Source organism: Mus musculus, chromosome 9 (genome assembly GCF_000001635.26).
Source record: "Mus musculus strain C57BL/6J chromosome 9, GRCm38.p6 C57BL/6J".
In the NCBI taxonomy this organism is placed as follows: domain Eukaryota; kingdom Metazoa; phylum Chordata; class Mammalia; order Rodentia; family Muridae; genus Mus; species Mus musculus.
In genome coordinates, this window is record NC_000075.6 from 86658251 (window position 1) to 86678734 (window position 20484).

At 42.2% G+C, this 20484-nt stretch overlaps 1 protein-coding gene across 3 annotated transcripts in view; it reads right to left on the reverse strand.

Annotated features, from left to right (window-relative positions):
- Me1 (malic enzyme 1, NADP(+)-dependent, cytosolic) overlaps window positions 1-20484 on the reverse strand; it is a 114552-nt gene that overhangs the window by 76888 nt on the left and 17180 nt on the right. For all 3 annotated transcript variants that reach the window (NM_008615.2, NM_001198933.1, XM_011242666.2), the window contains exon 3: window positions 19614-19763. In NM_008615.2, coding sequence (NP_032641.2) covers window positions 19614-19763 — 150 coding nt within the window. The remainder of the gene's footprint in view (window positions 1-19613; window positions 19764-20484) is intronic.

Below are 20484 nucleotides of genomic sequence, written 5' to 3' on the forward strand. Positions count from 1 at the left end.
TTCTAAGCCAACTGGAGGAAAGAACAGTTCTGAAACTTTTTATAATAATGCCTCCTTGCATCTGTTATTTCTTGAAATAATAAAGTTATATTCCACTTTCCACAAAATGCGAACAAAAATTAGTAAGAAAGCCTCAAGAGTTAACCAAAGCTGAGTTGTACAACAGGCCCACAGTTGATGGAGAAAGCAGGACAGACTGTCTAGACCTAATGGTTTGTGTTACAGTTTCTCGACTTTGTAACACTGGGGGAGGGGGTGGGGGTGCATTAAAAACCCTACTCTGAATTTGACCTTTGACTGGCTCCTGGACCAGTGAAATATGACACAAGGCTCCTGGACCAGTGAAATATGACACAACAGCCTCTTGATGAGCTGGGCAGCTGTAGAGCCATTGCTGCCAGTCAGCTATAGCTTCACAAGCAATATGCTATCATCAGCGTGCGGCTAAGAGAGGATGCCCAGAGGGTTATGTGCATCTTTCCCTCCCTGCATGTTGGGGATGGGCCTAAGGACATGCTATTAAGCATTCTACCCCTGAGCCACATCCTTGATTCCATAAATGTATTTTTGACTTAAATTTTAAACTTAAAATGAATTTAACAGGCTATAAACTCATGGTAATTGAGGATCGTCTATACTTAAGAAGGCTAAGTTTGGATAAAATGCAGGCCTATTAAGAACCAGGAAATAAAACAAAATAAAGATATAAAGCCAAAAGTCTGGAGTTAAAAGTATTAGAAGAAATGATTAAAGGACAAAGTAGAGACAGTCAAGAAGAGCCGGGCGTGGTGGCACACGCCTTTAATCCCAGCACTCGGGAGGCAGAGGCAGGCGGATTTCTGAGTTCAAGGCCAGCCTGGTCTACAGAGTGAGTTCCAGGACAGCCAGAGCTATACAGAGAAACCCTGTCTTGAAAAACTCAAAAAAAGGGGAGGGGAGGGGAGGGGAGGGGAGTACACAGTTAAAGAGTAGGTGAGGTCCTCGTGAACACAGGGACCCTATAGGCAGGCTAGCCAGCACAGCTGAAGCCAAAGAAATCCACAGGAAAGCTGGACATGCTGGCACATCCCTACAACCCCAGCACCTGGAAGTCAGAGCCAGAGAACTAGTCCTGAGTTCAAGGCGAGCCTGGTCTGTATAGTGAAAGCTACAACTGAGACCCTGTCTCAAAACCACCTTTTAAAAAAGATGACACCAAGAGAAAACTGTTAAGAGGGTATGATCAATAAGAGGGTATGATCAATATGATCCTATCTTACAGTAAGCTTGTAAAGCATTTAAAGTATATTACAAGGAATTATTTTTCCTGAAACACAGCCAAAATGATGCTTCATCACTAGCAACTAGTTAATGCATTTCCAACAAAGAAAAATATTTTTCAAAATTATTCCTAGACAATCAATACTTACTCATGGGGCCCTGAGACATCAGTATTCCACTGACTACCCCAATGATGCCCTATATAATAAAAACGCCACTTCAAACCCCAGAGAGTAGCACTTGCCTCTTTGGTCTCATCCACCTTGGACTCAGTCTTTCCTTAACTTTCTTAGTCTTAATCTTTCCAAGTTCCAACTGAGATTTTAAAGGTTTATTTTATTTTTAATTATATGTATCAGCATGTCTGAGACTAGTTATGCATGCATGAGTGTGGTGCGTGCCCACAAGGCCAGAAGTTCTGAATCCCTTGGAACTAGCATCTCACGCAGCTGCGAGCTGCCTGAGTGGGTAATGAGAACCAAACAGGTCCTCACTCAGAAGAAAGCATAAACCATCTCTGCAACCCTGCAAGTGTGCTCTTATAAAACATGTGGCCCATCCTGACCTTATGTGATGCTCCACTGTGACTAGATCAGAGCTCACACATCTTCTAAAAAACATCACAGAAATCTGTGGCTTTTATGATCAGTGACATCATTCCCAGTTTGTCATAACCAAGAATATTCATTCTGATAACTTAATTAAAGGTAAAATTACTTAGGTTGGTTCACCCCAGAATCACTCCTTTTTCTTCTGGCAAATAACATGCATTCAGTAAAATAACTCTTCAAAATTGTATATTTAATGTTTCTTTGTTCAATTAGCAATTTATTCTTGTCCATATGGGCTCATGGTTTAGTATTTTATTCAATAGGGTTGAACCTGTTGCAAATATAATACACTGAATGCCCAAATGTTCCCAGACATGTGTAGTGGGAGTATGCAATTTGGTTTCTAAGTCCATTTTTAGGGCAGATATTGTTGAGATGAAGTATTGCTAAACTGCTCGGACTGGTCTCAAGTTCATGGCTCTCTGCCACCAAACTTTAACTCTCTTACTTATTTTAACTTAGTTCTGTTTCTATCACACCCTTTCTGTGAATCTAAGAATTCAAACCAACCCATCTGTTCTCTCTTTTCTTCAACTCCTCCTGTACAGTTATGTTTCATAAAAGTACTCACCGATGTCTGTCAGACACACCTACACCTTCTAGTCTCTACTATCACGGAGACTCAGGGCAGCCAAGATGGAATATAGGTTTTAGTAAGTGATGAGTTGGGATTATCTGAAAATACACTAGTCACGTGGCAGTTAGGAAGTGGCCCAGCCACTGAGCTGTTTAAGGCATATTAAAATATAGAGGATCCAAGCTGGAGAGATAGCTCAGAGGTTAAAAGCACTGACGGCTCTTCTAGAGGCCCTGAGTTCAATTCCCAGCACTCCCTTGGTGGCTTACAGTCATCTGTAATGATGCTCTCTTCTGGAGTGTCTAAGACAGCTACGGTGTACTCATATAAATGAAATAAATAAATCTTTTAATATATATATACATATATACACACACACAGAGGGGAGGCTGTGTATATGTGTCTCTTATTGGGGAACCCAAAACATTGGAGCAGAGTTAGCAAGGAGCATGCCATCAACTCCATCACAGCATAGATGATTTGAGTAGTGATAATTGAGTCTGTAACAGGTTTTCTGTGTGCAGTCCCTCAAGCTTCTTGCACTCTACTGAACAGCTAAGACCTAGCGAACTGCTTTACCCCAGCCCCTTGGACACACTTACAAAGCCCACTCTGTCTAAGTTCCCGCTGTTTCTGATGCTTTGCCTCCGGCTTTCTCTCCCACTCTGGACCCCATCCTTGCTCGTGGCATCTGATCAACTGATTCAGCCTGAGAACCACATCATTTCCAACTTTCAGTGGCTTCTCAAGGATTCTGTCAGGCAGCCTTCCAGTCCCTCCAGCTCCTCTTTACTGCCAGCCCAGCTCCCTGTCACTCATCAGAGGCAGTGCAAGTGTCAGCTTCTCTTGCAAACATTTTCTGACTCACATTCTCAAGCTGAATTTGGAATTCTGTAGAAACTTGCTGTTCTCACTACTTAACACACTCTCACAAAAAGGTTCACTTCCTTGCATGTTTTCCAACTAGATTAGAAACTCTACAAGTCAGTAATTTGTATTTCATACAAAAATCAAAGAAGGAAATGGAATAATGGAAAGAATAAGGAAAACAATGCTGGAGAGGTGGCTTAGAGGTCAGGGGCATGCACTGCTCTTACAAAGGACCTGACTGCTTCCTAGCACCAGAGTGGCTGGTCCTTAGTGCCTTTCACTCAATCTCCAGATCTGGCCCTCTTCTGGTCTATGGGGGTACTGCACCCTTTTACACATACTCTCATACAACACACATGCAAACCCCTGACTAAAAATAAAATTAAATCTTAAGGAAGGCCGGGCGTGGTGGCTCACGCCTTTAATCCCAGCACTCGGGAGGCAGAGGCAGGCGGATTTCTGAGTTCGAGGCCAGCCTGGTCTACAAAGTGAGTTCCAGGACAGCCAGGGCTATACAGAGCAACCCTGTCTCAAAAAACAAAAAAACAAAAAAAAAAAAAAAAAAATTAAGGAAAAGAGAAAGGAAGATAGATTTACTGGTAAATAAAATATGACAAGAAAAACACTGATGGAGAACATTTCAGGAGAAATGTAATCCATGGGTGCAATTCTGGACCATCTCTTTTAAAAAAGGACAGGTATTAAAGGCCTAGACAGAAGGAGTCAGCTTCTGAAGTAAAACGCCAAATGAACAGCAAGAACTAAGTAAGAGTCAAGCTACCCTTAGGGCTGGGGACCATGCAACTGGTAACTGGAGATCTCAGTGCTGCCTCTGTTGTGAAAAATCTCAGTGATAGCCAGGAACTGAGAAACAGTGGCTGGGCAACCAGAGAACCATCCAGTATTCTCAGAGCTACACACTGGGAAGGAGGTGTGGACTGCAACATCATACCAGCTTTGGGAGAACGCTAACAATCGTCTAAGTTCTCTGGACTTCAGTCTTAGAAGTTTTAGAAATAAGAGAGATGAGTGGGGGCTTAGTGGAAGGTGCATGGTAAAAATAATTTTTACCTAAGTTTGTTAGACAAAGGCAGATTTCCTATTGCCTTTGTTATCTACTTCCAAAGTCAATTCTCTTTAACTAAGTAGCATCTTAGTAATGCTAGTTCTTCTTTGTTGCTGTGGATTGCTTGTTTTGTTTTAAGATGAGGTCTTGCTGTGTCATCCCGACTGGACTGGAACTCATGGCAGTCTTCCTACCTCTCAAGTGCTGAGATTAGAGACATGTGCCACTGTGCCCAGACAAAAATAATTCTTAAGAAAATGGTTTGTTATTCTATAGGTGTCTTAGTTACTTTTCTATTGTTGTGAAGAGACAGCAAAACCAAGGCAAGTTATAAAAGAAAGCATTTGATTGAGGGGAATGCCTACAGTTTAAACGGGTTAGTCCATTATCATCATGTGGGAAGCATGGTAACAGGCAGGCGGGCAGGTATGGTACTGCAGTAGTAACGAGAGCGTACATCTGATCCACAAGTTGGAGGGAGAGAGAGAAGGGGGGTGGCTTGGCATGGACTTTTGATACCTCAAAGCCCCCCCCTCCCCCCCCCCCCCCCGTGGCACACTTCCTGTAATAAAGCCACATAACCTAACCCTTCTCAAAACAGTTCCACTAGCTAAGGATAAAGCATGCAAATATGTTAGCCTATGGAGGCCATTCTCATTTAAGCCACCACAACAGGCTATACCAACCAGTGTGAATTATAGACAAGTATTCTTTACAGAGATATTTGTCAGTTTATAATATATAAGTTTCCTACTTGCTATTATTACTTGAGATATACATGCTTACATGTGTGCCTTATTTTTTGTTTTTAACAATCTGTAACTTCTAGGAACAAAGTAAACATCTCCAATGACAAATGACAGATTAAGGATAAATGAATTCAATTTTCAGTATATTGAAAAAGGATGTTCATAAGGTCAGCCTGGGCTACATAAAGAACCTCTGTCTCACCACACACTTTGGTCACAGTGCATGGAAAAATCAAGTTGATACTGATCTTAGAAGCTTACTCTTGGGCTGGCGAGATGGCTCAGTGGATAAGAGCACTGACTGCTCTTCTGAAGGTCCTGAGTTCAAATCCCAGCAACCACATAGTGGCTCACAACCACCCATAATGAGATCTGATGCCCTCTTCTGGTGTGTCTGAAGACAGCTACAGTGTACTTATGCATAATAATAAATAAATCTTTGAGCCAGGCGTGGTGGTGCACACCTTTAATCCCAGCACTCAGGAGGCAGTGGCAGGTGGATTTCTGAGTTCGAGGCCAGCCTGGTCTACAAAGTGAGTTCCAGGACAGCCAGGGTTACACAGAGAAACCCTGCCTCAAAAAAACAAAACCCAAAAAAAAAAAAAAAAAAAAAAAAAAAAAAAAAAAACTCTTTGAGCTGAAGCAAGCAGGGACTAAGCAAATGGGGCCAACCAGGGTGAGTGGGTTGACTAGAGCAAGCAGAAGTCCTAAATAAAATTCTCAACAACCACATGAAGGCTCACAGCCATCTGTACAGCTACAATGTACTCATATACATAAAAATTAAACAAATAAATAAATAAATCTTTAAGAAGCGTACTCCCTGCCAATAATACTGGAAGGTGCTATGAAGGTGGTAGACAGCATCAGCATCATCACCATCACCATCATTGCCATCATAAATAATCAACAATGTAACTCAGCAGTGAACCCTGTGAGTTACAATAATAATCAGCATAAATGTTATGGAGGTAACCAACCACTTTCTGATTAGGTTAAAGGTCCACTCCACAAGAGGAAACACATGGCTGGTACAGTAAATCTGGCCAAGAACGTATGGGTGGGAACCCACAGAGCTCACAGAGGAACCCACTACTATTTTCCTTAGGAATGGCCACAGCATCAAACTGTCCTCTAACTTCACATCTCTCTATCCATAGGTCCCTGAAGCTCCCAAACATCCTCAGAGTTGCTTTGTGAGATGGACAGTAACTCAGAAACTCACAACTTCTCAAAGTGCAGAGAATAAGTATCTGTGGCATGTTCGTCCTCAAGTGGGACATTTATATCACACCCCTCCCTAAAGGCACAGCAACCATCATGAAAGAAGCAGTAAAGGGAAGGCCATGGAGTTCATGGTAGTTAAGGCTGCTTGAACAAGGTCAAACCAGTCAACGTTCCAGCATTAAGGGGTAAGGGACTCACAAGACTCCACTCCTAGCAGAGGGGCTATTGACAGTTGATGGCTTCTGGGGGATGAAGAGTCAATTTTCTTTAAGGGTGTGGTCCCCTGAGGTAGCCCATGCTCCAGTGGTCAGACCAAAATCCACTGTGTATATGGACAACACAGACTGGACTTAGCTGATGACTTTTGACAGCGAAGACAAACTATACAATAGAGAACTGAAAGCACCTTCAACAGAGGTTCCTGGTCTAACTGATCTCTGTATTTACAAGAATGTAAAGAAACCAACAGAGGCTACTGGTCTAACTGATCTCTGTATGTACAAGAATGTAAAGAAACCATTATTATCACCCTGCACGAAACCCAAGAACAAGGGATCAAAGACCTCAACATAAAACCAGATACACTAAACCCGACAGAAGCAAAAGTGGGAAATAGCCTTGCATGTATAGACTTTCCTAATAGACAGCTTCTTAAACAGAACACCAATAGTTCAGGCACTAAGATCATCAATTAATAAATGGGACCTCGTGTAACTGAAAAGCTTCTGTAAGGCAAAGGACACTGTCAATAGGACAAAACAGCAGCCTGCAGAATGTGAAAAGATCTTCACCAACCCTATATCTGATAGAAGGCTGATATCTAAAATATATAAAGAACTCAAGGAATTATATACCAACAAACCAAACAACCCAATTGAAAAATAGGGTACAGAGCTAAACAGAGAATTCTCAACAGAGGATTTTCTAATGGCTGGGAAGCACTTAAAGAAATGTTCAACGTCCTTAGCCATCAGGAAAATGCAAATCAAAATGACCCCGAGATTCCACCTTACACCTGTCAGTTTGGCTAGATCAAAAACTCAGGTGACAGCAGATGCTGGTGAGGATGTGGAGAAAGGGGAACACTCCTCCATTGATAGTGGAACTGCAAACTTGTATAACTACTCTGGAAATCAATTTAGCAGTTTTTCAGAAAATTAGCAATAGTTCTACCTCAAGACCCAGCTATAACACTCCTGGGTATATACCCAAAAGATGCTCCACCATACGCCCAGGACATGTGCTCAATTATGTTCATAGCAGTTTTATTCATAATAGTTAGGAACTGGAAACAACCTAGATGTCCCTCAACCAAAGATGGATAAAGAAAATGTAGTACATTTACACAGTGGAGTACTACATAGCTATTAAAAACAAGGACACAATGAAATTTGCAGGCAAATGGGTGAAACTAGAAAACACCCTGAGTGAGGTAACCCATACCCCGAAAGACACACAATGCTATATACTCACTTATAAGTGGATATTAGTCATAAAGTAGAGAATAATCATGAATAACCCACAGACTCAAAGAAGCTAAGTAACAAGGAGGACCTAAGGGGAAGACGCTCAATTCTCACTGAGAAGAAGAAATAAAATAGACACTGGGAGTGTGTGGAGGGAGGGAACTGGGAGTGGGGTAAAGAGGGGAACAGGAGGGATTAAGTGTGGGAAGAACAGAGGGATCTAGAACTGGGACCTTGGGGGCGAGAGCATCTCTGGGACGAGCTAGAGAACCTAGGACAAGGGAAACTCCCAGGAACCTATGAGGGTGACCCTAGCTAAGACTCCTAGCAGTAGGGGGTATGGAACCTAAAATGGCCACCTCCTGTAACTAGGAAATACTTTCAATGGAGGGATGAGAACACCAACGCACCCATAAAAACCTTTGACCTGCAATTTGTCCTGCCTACAAGATGTGCAGGGATAAAAATGGAGAAGAAATTGACAGAACAGTCAACCAATGACTGGCCCAACTTGAGACCCATGACATGAGAGCCTACTATTAATGATATTCTCCTATACCCTCTCAAGAGTCCCCAGAAATATCTAATAATACATACTGAAATGTGAGGTTAGAGAAAAGGCTCAGTGAATTAAGATCACTTGCTGCTCTTGCAGAGGACCTGGGTTCAGTTCCCAGTATCCATATGGTGGCTCACAACTATCTGCAATTCTAGTTCTAATCTGATGTCCCTCTTTTGACTCAACTGTATAGTATATACACAGTACATTTACATGCACACAGAGAAAATACCCAGTACACATAAAATAAAGCTAAGTCCATTTAAAAAAATACTGTAAAATTTCAAGCATGACAGTATAGAGAGAAAAATAACAATACCCACAGCTATGAGGCAGTACAAAAAAATGAGACAAAAAAAAGTGGAAAAATAGCCACATACAGTAGATACCTGCACAAAAATGCACCAACTACTTGTCAGGCATCCATCCTGCACTTCCAGTTTGAGTCTCCAAATCCTACCCAAATAGCATGCTTACTTAGTGCCATTTTGAGGCTGATAGCTTAGGTTTTCTTGAAAAACTTACATATAATAAGGGAATACAGAAGAAAAAAGTAACTCTCACTTTCAAGGGAAAGCACATATATCCTATCTGACATTTATTGGCAACGCAAAGAAAACAACGTTTCAGTTACTTGATGGCTATGGAATGCAAGTCCTATGGAAGGCCAATATAAACTATGAACTGGGAACGCCACAGGAAATCGCAGACAATGATGGAAGTGCAGTGGCTTCCATCAGAGCAGTGACACTATTTGTATGCAGAAAGCCAAAGGCTCTCCAGCTAAGAAAGGACAGTGGGGAAAGGCTACAACAGAATTACACTTGAGCTACAATGCTTACTTCCAACTTCCAAATCTTCCCGGCACCTCTGAAACAATGTAACAACTTTCATCAGTCTTGCTGCCCCTGCTGCAGGCTGCTGAAGTTGACTCCACGCCTACATTCACGCCTGGGACAAGCAGCATCCTCAGGGAGCAAGTCCTTCAGAGCTGAAGCTTTGTTTTGGGGATCCTTCCAAATTACAGAATGACATACACCCAACAGTCTTAACTCTGGGCCTTTACTTTTGCTGGTCTTTGCTTTGTGACTGTGTTCCTAAAAGATGGTTGATCTAAACTCAACACTAAATGATCAAACTATTCCATCAGTAAGACTTACTTCCTTTTTTTGTTTCAGACAACTGACAGAAACCCATGCACATGTGCTGATGATTATGGAAATGGGCCGTATTAACCCAAATGGGAAAGCCTTGGTTTTGTTTTGGTTGTATTTTGTATGTGGAGTTTTTTCCCCTTGTAGTTTCCTTTTTAGAGAAAAAACTTAATCTAATAAAAAGAATAGAGAGAACAGACCCAGCAATAAATAAATATAAATCACGTGGGCTGAGGTTGGGTAGCTGTAGATCACTGTGAGGAGCTACTCAACAGTGGGAAACTGAGCAGTAACTGTAGGTGACATGGAGTAGAGATGACTTGGAAGTTCTTAGGTTACAAGGAAGAGAATGCACAGAATGGAGACCATGCCCCTGAATAAAACCCGCAGAACACGACACTGACATTTGTGTGGGTGGAGTGGCTCACCAGACTCAGCTGTAAAATTAAGAAAGAAATGTATTTTATTGACAAGGGACATATATTAGATTTAACTCATGAAATGAAATGTTAAGCCAGTGAATTCATCAGGGGGTATGGAGAGAAATATATGAGATTCGGAGAATAAGTCAACAGAGTGTTTACATTCTTATGAGCCCAGAATAGTCAGCCAAAACCCGCTGGAGCCGAACTCCTCAGAGCAGAAGGTTCAGAAGGCGACTGCAGTGTTCCGCACCCATAGTAATAATATTTACATTTAAAATAGGTGCACAGAAATGAAGTGGAAAGGATTTAGTGTTGGGATAATACACGGTCTAGCTGACTCTTCCTTAGCTCAGGATGGGTTTGTGCAGTGAACAGAGAACAAGATCAGAAGGGGCGGGAGCTTGGGTTGCAAAGCAAACCTGTACTAAGTCTGCAAACTCAGACTTCATAAATCCAGCAGAGCCTCTGACTGCAGCTGAGGCACTCAGAGTATAAATACACCACCAGTGTTACATATCCGTGTCACCTCACCTACTTACGGCCACCACAATAGAACTAAAGACTATCAACAAACTGCCATTGTTGGCAACTGTGTGAGTTTGCAGCCTTGCTTGATCTCCTTACTCCAAAGCCTAAGCGGATTAAATCTATTCAAAGCAATCAGGTGATGCAGGCAGGCAGTGCTGCAAGTCTCACTGGTCTTTCCATTCCACCCCAGCATTCTGTCCATATGGAAATCAGCGAAAAGTCTAAAACTGTAATTGGAGGCTACTGTCCCCGTCGTCCCCCCCCCCACAGGACAAAGGACTACAAAGAAACCATACCCCAGCCCAGCCTTTGCCTCATGCCTACCGTGCCACCCTGCTCCATGCCAGAGCTTCTGACAATACAATCTGCTTGGCCTCAGCCCCCTTTTGTTTTCTTTTGTATTTTACAAACTGTCACCTCATCCTGCATATAGAAACTATATACAGGAGCTCTTGTTACTCTCACTATCCTGTTTAATTTCTTTATAACAGCCATGTACCTTCTGTTCACATGTTAATTCTTCTTGTTCACAAGGACAAGACATATATTCTGATGAGACATCGCTTGATAAAGTACTTAGCACTCAGGACATGCTCATGGAACTCCTGGTACAGGAAAGGAGGGGAGAAATAAGGAACACAGACTTCTGAAGACGTGGCCGAGCCAGGAAGAACAGTGAGACCTTTGCAGGAAACTGAGTGCTAGAAAGGGGTATTCGATAATTCATAAAACTGGGTTTAAATATCAAACTACTGTCATTAAAAGGTAGAAACCTTAGAAAAGGAGACAGGGGGGCTGGTGAGATGGCTCAGCGGATAAGAGCACTGACTGCTCTTCTGAAGGTCCTAAGTTCAAATCCCAGCAACCACATGGTGGCTCACAACCACCCATAATGAGATCTGATTCCCTCTTCTGGTGTATCTGAAGTCAGCTACTTACATATAATAATAAATAAATCTTAAAAAAAAAAAAGTAAAGAAAAGGAGACAGGGCTGGAGTGATGGCTGCCAAGGCTGACAACCTGATCCACATGTGAAAGGAGAGAACCAGCGCTTACAAGCTGTCCTCTTATGCCCAAATACACAGTGCCACACACACACACACACACACACACACACAAAATTAACTAATCAACATAAAGATTAATGAAATAATTGTAGAGTGACATACAGTCACATGAAAAACCTATGAGAATTCTGCTGTTTGGGGAAGCAAACATTATAAGCCCTATGAAGACTGTATTTTATAGGTAGTGCTCATTAACAAATGCATCACTTTAACTTTTGACAACTGTCCCTAAGGAAGGAAGGGTCCAAGAAGCTTCTCTGAAGAACTCAGACCCAAGACAGAAAACTTAGCCCAAAACAAGTAGGCTCAACATGGTTTAGGGAGGATATGATAGCTAATTTCATGTGTCAACTTGGCTAACACCATTCTAGATGTTTCTACAAAAGTCATTTTGTTTGTTTGCTTGTTTAGTTTTGTTTGTGACAGGGTCTCCTTACACAGCCCTGGCTATCCTGGAACTCACTATGTAGACAAGGCTAGGCTTTGAATTTACAGAGGTCAAGCTGGCCTTGAACTCGCAGAGATCTGCCTGCAGGGATTAAAAGTGTACACCAACAAACTCAGCTACTACAAAGGTCATTTTAAAGTAAGATTAACATTTACTATGTAGGCCTTAAATTACTCTCCATAATGTTGGGTCAATACAAGGGGTTAAAGATCCTGCTAGAGAGTTACTGTCCCTGGAGAGAAAGAGGAGGGTCGATCTGTGCCACAGGCTGACTTCAGGCCTCACTGTAGAACAGCCCTTCCCTGGCGCTTCAGCAGCTCTGGTGCAGCCAATTACTCCCAGGGCCAGTTTCTTAGCTAACTCTCTTCCTCTGTTCTCACTCACACTCACTCACATCCATCCTCCCTCCCTCCCTCCCTCCCTCCCTCCCTCCCTCCCTCCCTCCCTCCTTCCCTCTCTCTATGAAATCTTGCCCTTAATACCCTGGTGAGACTTTTCTTGGAATGATTGTTTTCAACAATCATTTTAAAATCAACATCCTAAAAAATAATACCAACCATAGCTAAACATTACCGACTCCATCTTTACTTAATATTATTTTCAAATAAAGGTGACCTAGGAAACCGCTTCCTAATGCTCTTGCAGCTGATAACTACAACCCTAGGGAGACCACATGATAGCGGGAAAGCATGGCAACACCAGGAGCCTGAAAGAGACACAAAACCTCACATCCGAGGAGGGAACTATTCAGACCAAGTAAGAAAACCAACATTCTGCTTCAGCCATTCAAGCGCTATAGCCAGGACACAAGTGACAATTACATGACTGTGGTAGTCAAAAGTTTATTAGGGGATAGAGTGGGAATTTTAATTAATCAAGTCATTAAATGATTATGAATTACTCTATACTATTTTTGATAAATCTCAAAGTTGCAATGAAAGTTATAACTTCAGAGTTTTGTTTGCTTTGTTTTGGGGGACCATGTTTCTCTGGATAGCCTTGGCTGTCCTGGAACTCAGTCTGTAGACCCAGCTGGCCTTGAATGACGACCCACCTGCCTCTGCCTCCTGAGTGCTGGGATTAAAGGTGTGCACTGCCATGCTTAGTCCTTCACCATTATGTAACAGATGTGTTAGGTTACTTCACAAGAGTGTCCAAATCCCTGAAGATACTGGTTATAAGCCACTTTTTAAAACATATACAGAATTTTAAACAAAAACTAATTTTAAATTTAAAAAATTCTCTTCATGAAAGTGGTGGCCTGAGGTGATCTGTGAAAACAATTCCTTATTCCTCTGACCCAGAAAAAAAACAAAAAACAAAAACACAAAATCATGCAAATCCAGAGATTCAAATCTTTGTGTTCACTAAGAACATGTGTGACACTGCCCAGGCCAGAAGGGATATGCATACTTAAAAAGCTAACAATTTATCTTAAAGATGTCACTTTAAAGAGGCACACTGGTGTGCCCTGCACTGGTATGCACTACACTGGTGTGCCCTGCACTGGTGTGCACTACACTGGTGTACACTATACTGGTGTGCCCTGTACTGGTGTGCACTACACTGGTGTGCCCTGCACTGGTGTGCACTACACTGGTGTGCCCTGCACTGGTGTGCACTACACTGGTGTGCCCTGCACTGGTGTGCATTACACTGGTGTGCACTACACTGGTGTGCCCTGCACTGGTGTGCCCTGCACTGGTGTACAATGAAGGAGTTACTGTGTGTGCCCAGGCCAGACAGTAGAGCTCGACAAAACAGAGTTCTGAACACTGGCTGCACACGAACACAGCGACACTGAGCTTCTGGGTTGAGATGTGAATTCTCTCCTCACGGACCATTTCCAGGTGAACAGGCCTCACAAAGTGCACTACTGACCTTCCAGAGCTCACGGTCAGAGTAACCCACACATGAACCACCTTGACATGGTCCTTACCGAGCAAGAACACAAGCAGTTCCTAAGCCAGAGGCTGCACAGAAGGAAGAAGCAGAACCTTATAGTGTCAGAATAAATTGAGCACAAAATAAATGAAAGAAAAGTGACCTTAAAATCCAACGGTTCACAATAAACCCACTGCTAGGATCTCATTCAGAGCAGGTATCACCAATAACTATCCAAAACCACTCAACTTTATCCAGTGTTGGAGGTGGGGGAAGCATATTCCAATGGCAGTCAGAAAAGCTCTGGAAAGTACTGTGTCCCTCCAAGGACGTCCATCCAGCAACTGCAGTTCTCCGTTCTATGTCTCTCCCACAAAGAAGGATGCTGCCTTCTACACAGAAGACTTGGGAGTAAGTGAAGGCGTGAATCGTGCAGGCTTGGGCCTCTTACTTCCTCTACTCTCAGATGACTGCGTAACTGTTACTGCTACAGTCACTTTTTTTGGACAGAGCACAATATGTTAGTAGCCCATCCAAAACACGGTTATCTAATAAATGTAGTATTCCAGGCATGAGAGGATAAGATACAAAATGATCTAAGAATCACTGCCTCTTTTCAATTTACTTTTTATATTTAGTAATGAAGACTAAGGTTTATAATTCTCATTTAAAATGCATGCATTCTTATAAATGGGAATGTAACTAAACGTGTGTATCTTCATGAGTACTACCTGAGATAAAACTTGGCAAACTAGTTCTAATTTCTCCATATGTTATACGTAAACTTAAATCAAAACACCTGGATGTGCCACACAGACTGGAGCAAAATTATTTTTGGATCTGAAACTTAAATTTCCACTCAAGTTTTCCATATGTGCAGTCTCTAGATGGAATGGAGACTCAATGAGCTGTTACTTTGTATTTCTAAAGGCTTTTCACAGTAGAAGATAAGTTTCACTGTCTTGCCAAAGAGATTTATACGTCTTGCATAAATTTGGCTGACCATTAGGTCTTGATGTAAAGAACTGATGTTTGAATCATGTCTACATTTTTTCCATTCCCCACATTTTTCCTAATTAAGGCAATGCTTAAGAAAGAAAATACTTTGTAACTCTAAACTCCTTCTGGGCTCACACTGAATTCCTAGTAGCTGTGGTGGCAGAGACTTGACCTCACTCCTATTTAATAAAGGTCACACACACTCGTTGTCATAAACGCAGCACTTGACCTGCTCAGGAAAAGAATGATCTGAACTTGTGATTCTGCATCTCCACTGTCAGTGACAAGCAGCTTTTTCTAAACAATCGCTCAAAAGTCCACTGAAGCACAGCTAAAAACCAACTCAGTCTAGTTTGTTTCAGAGCTTTGAAGAACATCCACTCTCTTTCTAAAAGCCTTAAAGCACAACCAATGCAAACAACAAAAACACGACCAGTGCACTTTCTCAGCTTAATTTAAAGGTAACAAAACAAATGAACAGGAGTGCTAAACTACAGAACCTATATAAAGAAAAACCAACCTGGAGGGCATCATCCTGAGTGAGGTAACCCAATCACAAAAGAACTCACATGACATGTACTCACTGATAAGTGGATATTAGCCCAGAAACTTAGGATATCCAAGATACAAGATACAATTTGCAAAACACATGAAACTCAAGAAGAACAAAGACCAAAGTGTGGACACTTTGCCCCTTCTTAGAATTGGGAACAAAACACCCATGGAAGGAGTTACTGAAACAAAGTTTGGAGCTGAGACGAAAGGATGGACCATCTAGAGACTGCCATACCCAGGGATCCATCCCATAATCAGCCTCCAAATGCTGACACCATTGCATACACTAGCAAGATTTTGCTGAAAGGACCCAGATATAGCTGTCTCTTGTGAGGCTATGCCAGGGGCCTAGCAAACACAGAAGTGGATGCTCACAGTCAGCTATTGGATGGATCACAGGGCCCCCAATGGAGGAGCTAGAGAAAGTATCCAAGGAGCTAAAGGGATCTGCAACCCTATAGGTGGAACAACATTATGAACTAACCAGTACCCCGGAGCTCTTGACTCTAGCTGCATATGTATCAAAAGATGGCCTAGTCGGCCATTACTGGAAAGAGAGGCCCATTGGTCTTGCAAACGTTATATGCCTCAGTACAGGGGAATGCCAGGGCCAAGAAGTGGGAGTGGGTGGGTAGAGGAGTGGGGGGGGGGGGCTATGGGGGACTTTTGGGATAGCATTGGAAATGTAAATGAAGAAAATACCTAATTTTTTAAAAAGAGGAAAAAAAAAGAAAAACCAAAGATGTTACAAGCATGTAACAATCATATCACTTCTGAAAGCATTACAAAGTCAGTGATTTGATACTTAGCAGAATCTCTGAAGTTTACAGACTAAGCGGAGGTATGAGGTTACTATACTTCCTGGTTCTAAAAAGTCACCTTAATATGTTTAATTTTATTTTGCCAGGCTCTCACTCTGTCTCCCTTGCTGGCCTAGAACTCAGTGGGTAGACAAGGCTGGCTTCGCCCAGAGATCCACCTGCCTCTGCCTCCTGAGCACTGAGATTAAAGGTGTGCACCACCACCACAGCCAGCCTGTGTCTGACCACGCTAATGTGGCTTAGATCAAGAAAACCAGACTCAAATAAGCACAGCTTTGACTCAACAGGTTAGCTCTGCTAGCCAGCAACACCTGAATCCAGAATAAATACCCATCTGGCCCATTTTCTAAAAGCCAGCTCCACCTGCCTGTGACAGAAGCCCCAGGACCTCGACACTGCACTGCCTGGGGGTTGCATTTTGCTGTCTCAGTACTATGTAGAATCATGTGAAACTACTGAGGTGGCCACAAGACCCTAAATGTAACTGCTCACACCTCAATCCCAGTAATGGTGTGAAGAGGCAGGGCCCTTCACAGGTGATCAGGTCACAGAGCCCAGAAGACCAATATTTCAAAGGCAGAGCATATGGCTTGCACTTATTCACACTGGCCGTGAAACCACCCATGCTTACTTTACAATCAGTTACTGAGCTACTAAAGTAGTTCTAACTAAAGTAAAGTTAGTTTCATACACATATATGACAAATTTAAATGGTATGAAAGTATCAATTCAATTAACCATTCATTAATATTCCCCACTATGTTAACAGAAACATTATTTGGTTGAAGGAATGTCAGCCATGGGGATTTTTTTTAAGTATTATTTTAAGCTTTTTTTTTTTCTTTTGGCTACTTCACAAATCAAGTTTCAATTAAAAAGGATACCCTCATCTTGAGATTCTGAGTATATTAGACTATATTTTCATTTAAGTAAACAGCATTTAAACTCATAAATGTAACCATCTAGAGATGGGTTCAAACCCAAGTCCCAATGGTGTCTGTATTTACTACGTATACTTCCTAATGACAAATGAAGTGCAGCTCCTGTTGGTTAAGGAGGTGCAGCTCCTGTTGGTTAAGGGCTACTCCAAGAATGCTTTGGAACCAATCCAGAGCTGGCACTAATGAAGCAAAGGGCATTTTAATGTTTTACTGTAGTCCATTTAATAGTTCCTTATATACATTTCTTGAAGAACTTTCCAGAAGGCTAGGGATGGTGCCACATGTTCCAGCACCTGGGAGGCAGATGGGTTCTATAAGCTCCAGGCTAGCCCGTTCTACACAGTAATTCCTAGGACAGCCAAGGCTCCACAGACCCTGAGGGGTTGAGGGTGGAAGACACTTGCTTAGCATATGCAAGGTCCTGGCTTCAATTCCAGGCACTGGAAAGAAAAAGATTTTCTGGGCAAAAGTAAAGCAAACCCTAGAAATCCTAATAACTGGCGCTCTTGAACAATCAGCATTGCTACTCTTCCTCACTGTCTAAATTTACACGTATATAATAGGAGCATATATAATGTGCAAGCTGAAATATTAAAAGCCTTACAGTAAAAGTTCCATAAAAAACATAGATCGAGGTGTTCTCTGACCCCACCCCTTACATAGGATCTATTAGCAGTTGACAGTTGCTAGAGGAGTGTTATAGACTGGCTTTGTCTAAGAATAAAACCTCTATTTTGAAAAAAGTTTCTTAAGACATAGGATGTTAGGTGGAGAGTTGAAGCAGTCAATCCCACAGGAAGTGGATAAACTCACAGGAGGAAATACAGAGACTGAAGGAAAGGCCATCCAGAGATGGCCCCACATGGAGATCCATCCCATATACAGTCACCAAACCAGACACTATTGTGGAAGCCAAGAAGTGCTTGCTGACGGGAGCCTGATATAGCTGTCTCTTGAGAGACTCTGCCAGAGGCTCAAAGCCAACCACTGGACTGAGCACAGACTGAAAGAGCTGAAGGGGTTTGCAACCCCATAAGAAGAACAACAAATCAACCAACCAGACTCCCCGCCCCACCCCACCCAAGTTCCCAGGGACTAATCACCAACCAAAGAGTACACATGGAGCAACCCATGGCTCCAGCCGCATATGTAGCAAAGGATGACCTTGTCAGGCATCATTGGGAGAAGAGGCCCTTGGTCCTGTGAAGGCTTGATGCCCCAGTGTAGGAGAATGCCAGGGTAGGGAGGCGGGAGTGGGTGGGTAGGGGAACACCCTCATAGAAACAGGGGAAGGGGGATGGGATAGGGGGGGTCTGGAGGGGAAATGGGAAAGGAGATAACATCTGAAATGTAAATAAAGAAACTATCCAATAAAAGAAAAGGAAAAAAAAAAAAAGGACATTAAGAAAGGAAGTGAACAACTTCATGGCTTCAGGAAGCCCCCAGACTGGCCAGATTCACTAGGCTTCTCCTTCCAAGTTCCTGCTTCCATAATTTGTCATCAAGCTGGTTGAGTTGATTTGGTGAAGCTATCACTTGACCCCTGAAAAATGGCTACCCTTAAAATGATGAGAGACATGTCAGCTAGGGTATGAATGATACAGAGTCAGACTTAATTTTTGTAATAAATGAGTTGATGAAGACACACACATACAACGGTATACTAGTCAGCCTTAAAGAAAGGCTGTCACTATCAAACCCTGGGTGAACTTGGAGGAAGTATATGAAGTGAAATAAGCCAAACCCAGAAAGGGAGGTACCACGTGGTATCTCACTGATATAGTCAAACTCACAACACGGACAACAGAATAGTAGTTACCAGGGGCTGGAAGATTTGTTGCACAATTCGGAGATGCATGTCAAATAATGCAAATTTCAACTAGATAGGAAGGAATTATAGAGACGTACTATGTACCACAGTGACTACAGAAAATGAAAACATATTTTAATTATTTAATTACTTAAATACTTCAGATTTAAATATGAATGTGTATATGAACATGAACCCAGTTTCCTACCCAAAGAAGCCAGAAGAGAGGGTGGAGCCCCCAGGAGCTGAAATAGCAGGCAGCTGTGAGCTGCTCCGTGTGGGCGCTGAGAAGTGAACTCAAACTCAGGCCTCTGAAGAGCGGGGTGAGCCAGTTCTCCATGCGTCAACATACTACATTCTTGGACTGCTAGGAGACTGCTTTCAGTGTCCTTGCCAAAAATCACTGAGAATATATATTTTAATTGACTTGAATAATCACCAAATATAACTGATAATCTAAATTAGCTCAATTCAGCCATTTCAGGATTTACACCTGTTCTGTATGACAGATGAATACAACTCATGTCAATTACAAAACTTTAAAAATTTACTAAATGATAAAATGAAAATTGTATTTAAAATACAAGTGCCATACCTTGGCTTCCGGAATGCCAAACTGTACTGCTGGCATGCGAGGCCCACGGTGGGGGTGTAAACAATAGGCATGAACTTTTCAACATCAGACATGAGCACGCTGTAGAAGAGCTTCTCATTTCTGTCTTGCAGGTCCATTAACAGGAGATACCTGTGGAGATGGGACACAAGCAGATCTGCAGCCAACAGTCTATTAGATGTCTATTAGTCTAATAGATGGCTATTAGAAATCTAATTTCAACCAAGTATACACCACACCCTTCGTCAAGTAGAAAGTGTGTATAATCAGGCCAGGTATGGTGGCTTGTGCCTCTAACCCTAATACTCAGGCAGCTCAGGCAAGATCGAATATGAGAACAGATTGGGTTACACAGTGAGACCGTCTTTAAAAAGAAATAGCAAACATGTTTAGAACCATTCTTCAAAGGGCTAGGGAGATGGCTCATGGGAAAAGAGCCCGACGTGCAAACACGAGACTATGAATTTGAATCTCTGGCATCAACGAAAAACCTGCGCTCAGTGGTCCACATCTCTAATCCAACTCGGGGCTACAGACAAGTGGACCCCAGAGCTCGTTAGATTAGTCCATCAATGTGCTCTGAGTTCAGTGAGAGAGCCTGTCTCAGAAAATAAGGTGGAGAACTATAGAGGAACACGGCCAACATCAACTCCTGGCCTCCACAATTGCATGCATGTGCATGCAGACATATACATACATGTATACACATACACAAATATATACATACCAAAAAAAATCAAGATCTCAAAAAATGAGGATATACAAATGTGATCACTATCATTCAAACATTATTTTTATTGCTGAAGTAACAGTTCTGTTCAATATTTGGACAGACGTAGTCCCTATTTTAAAG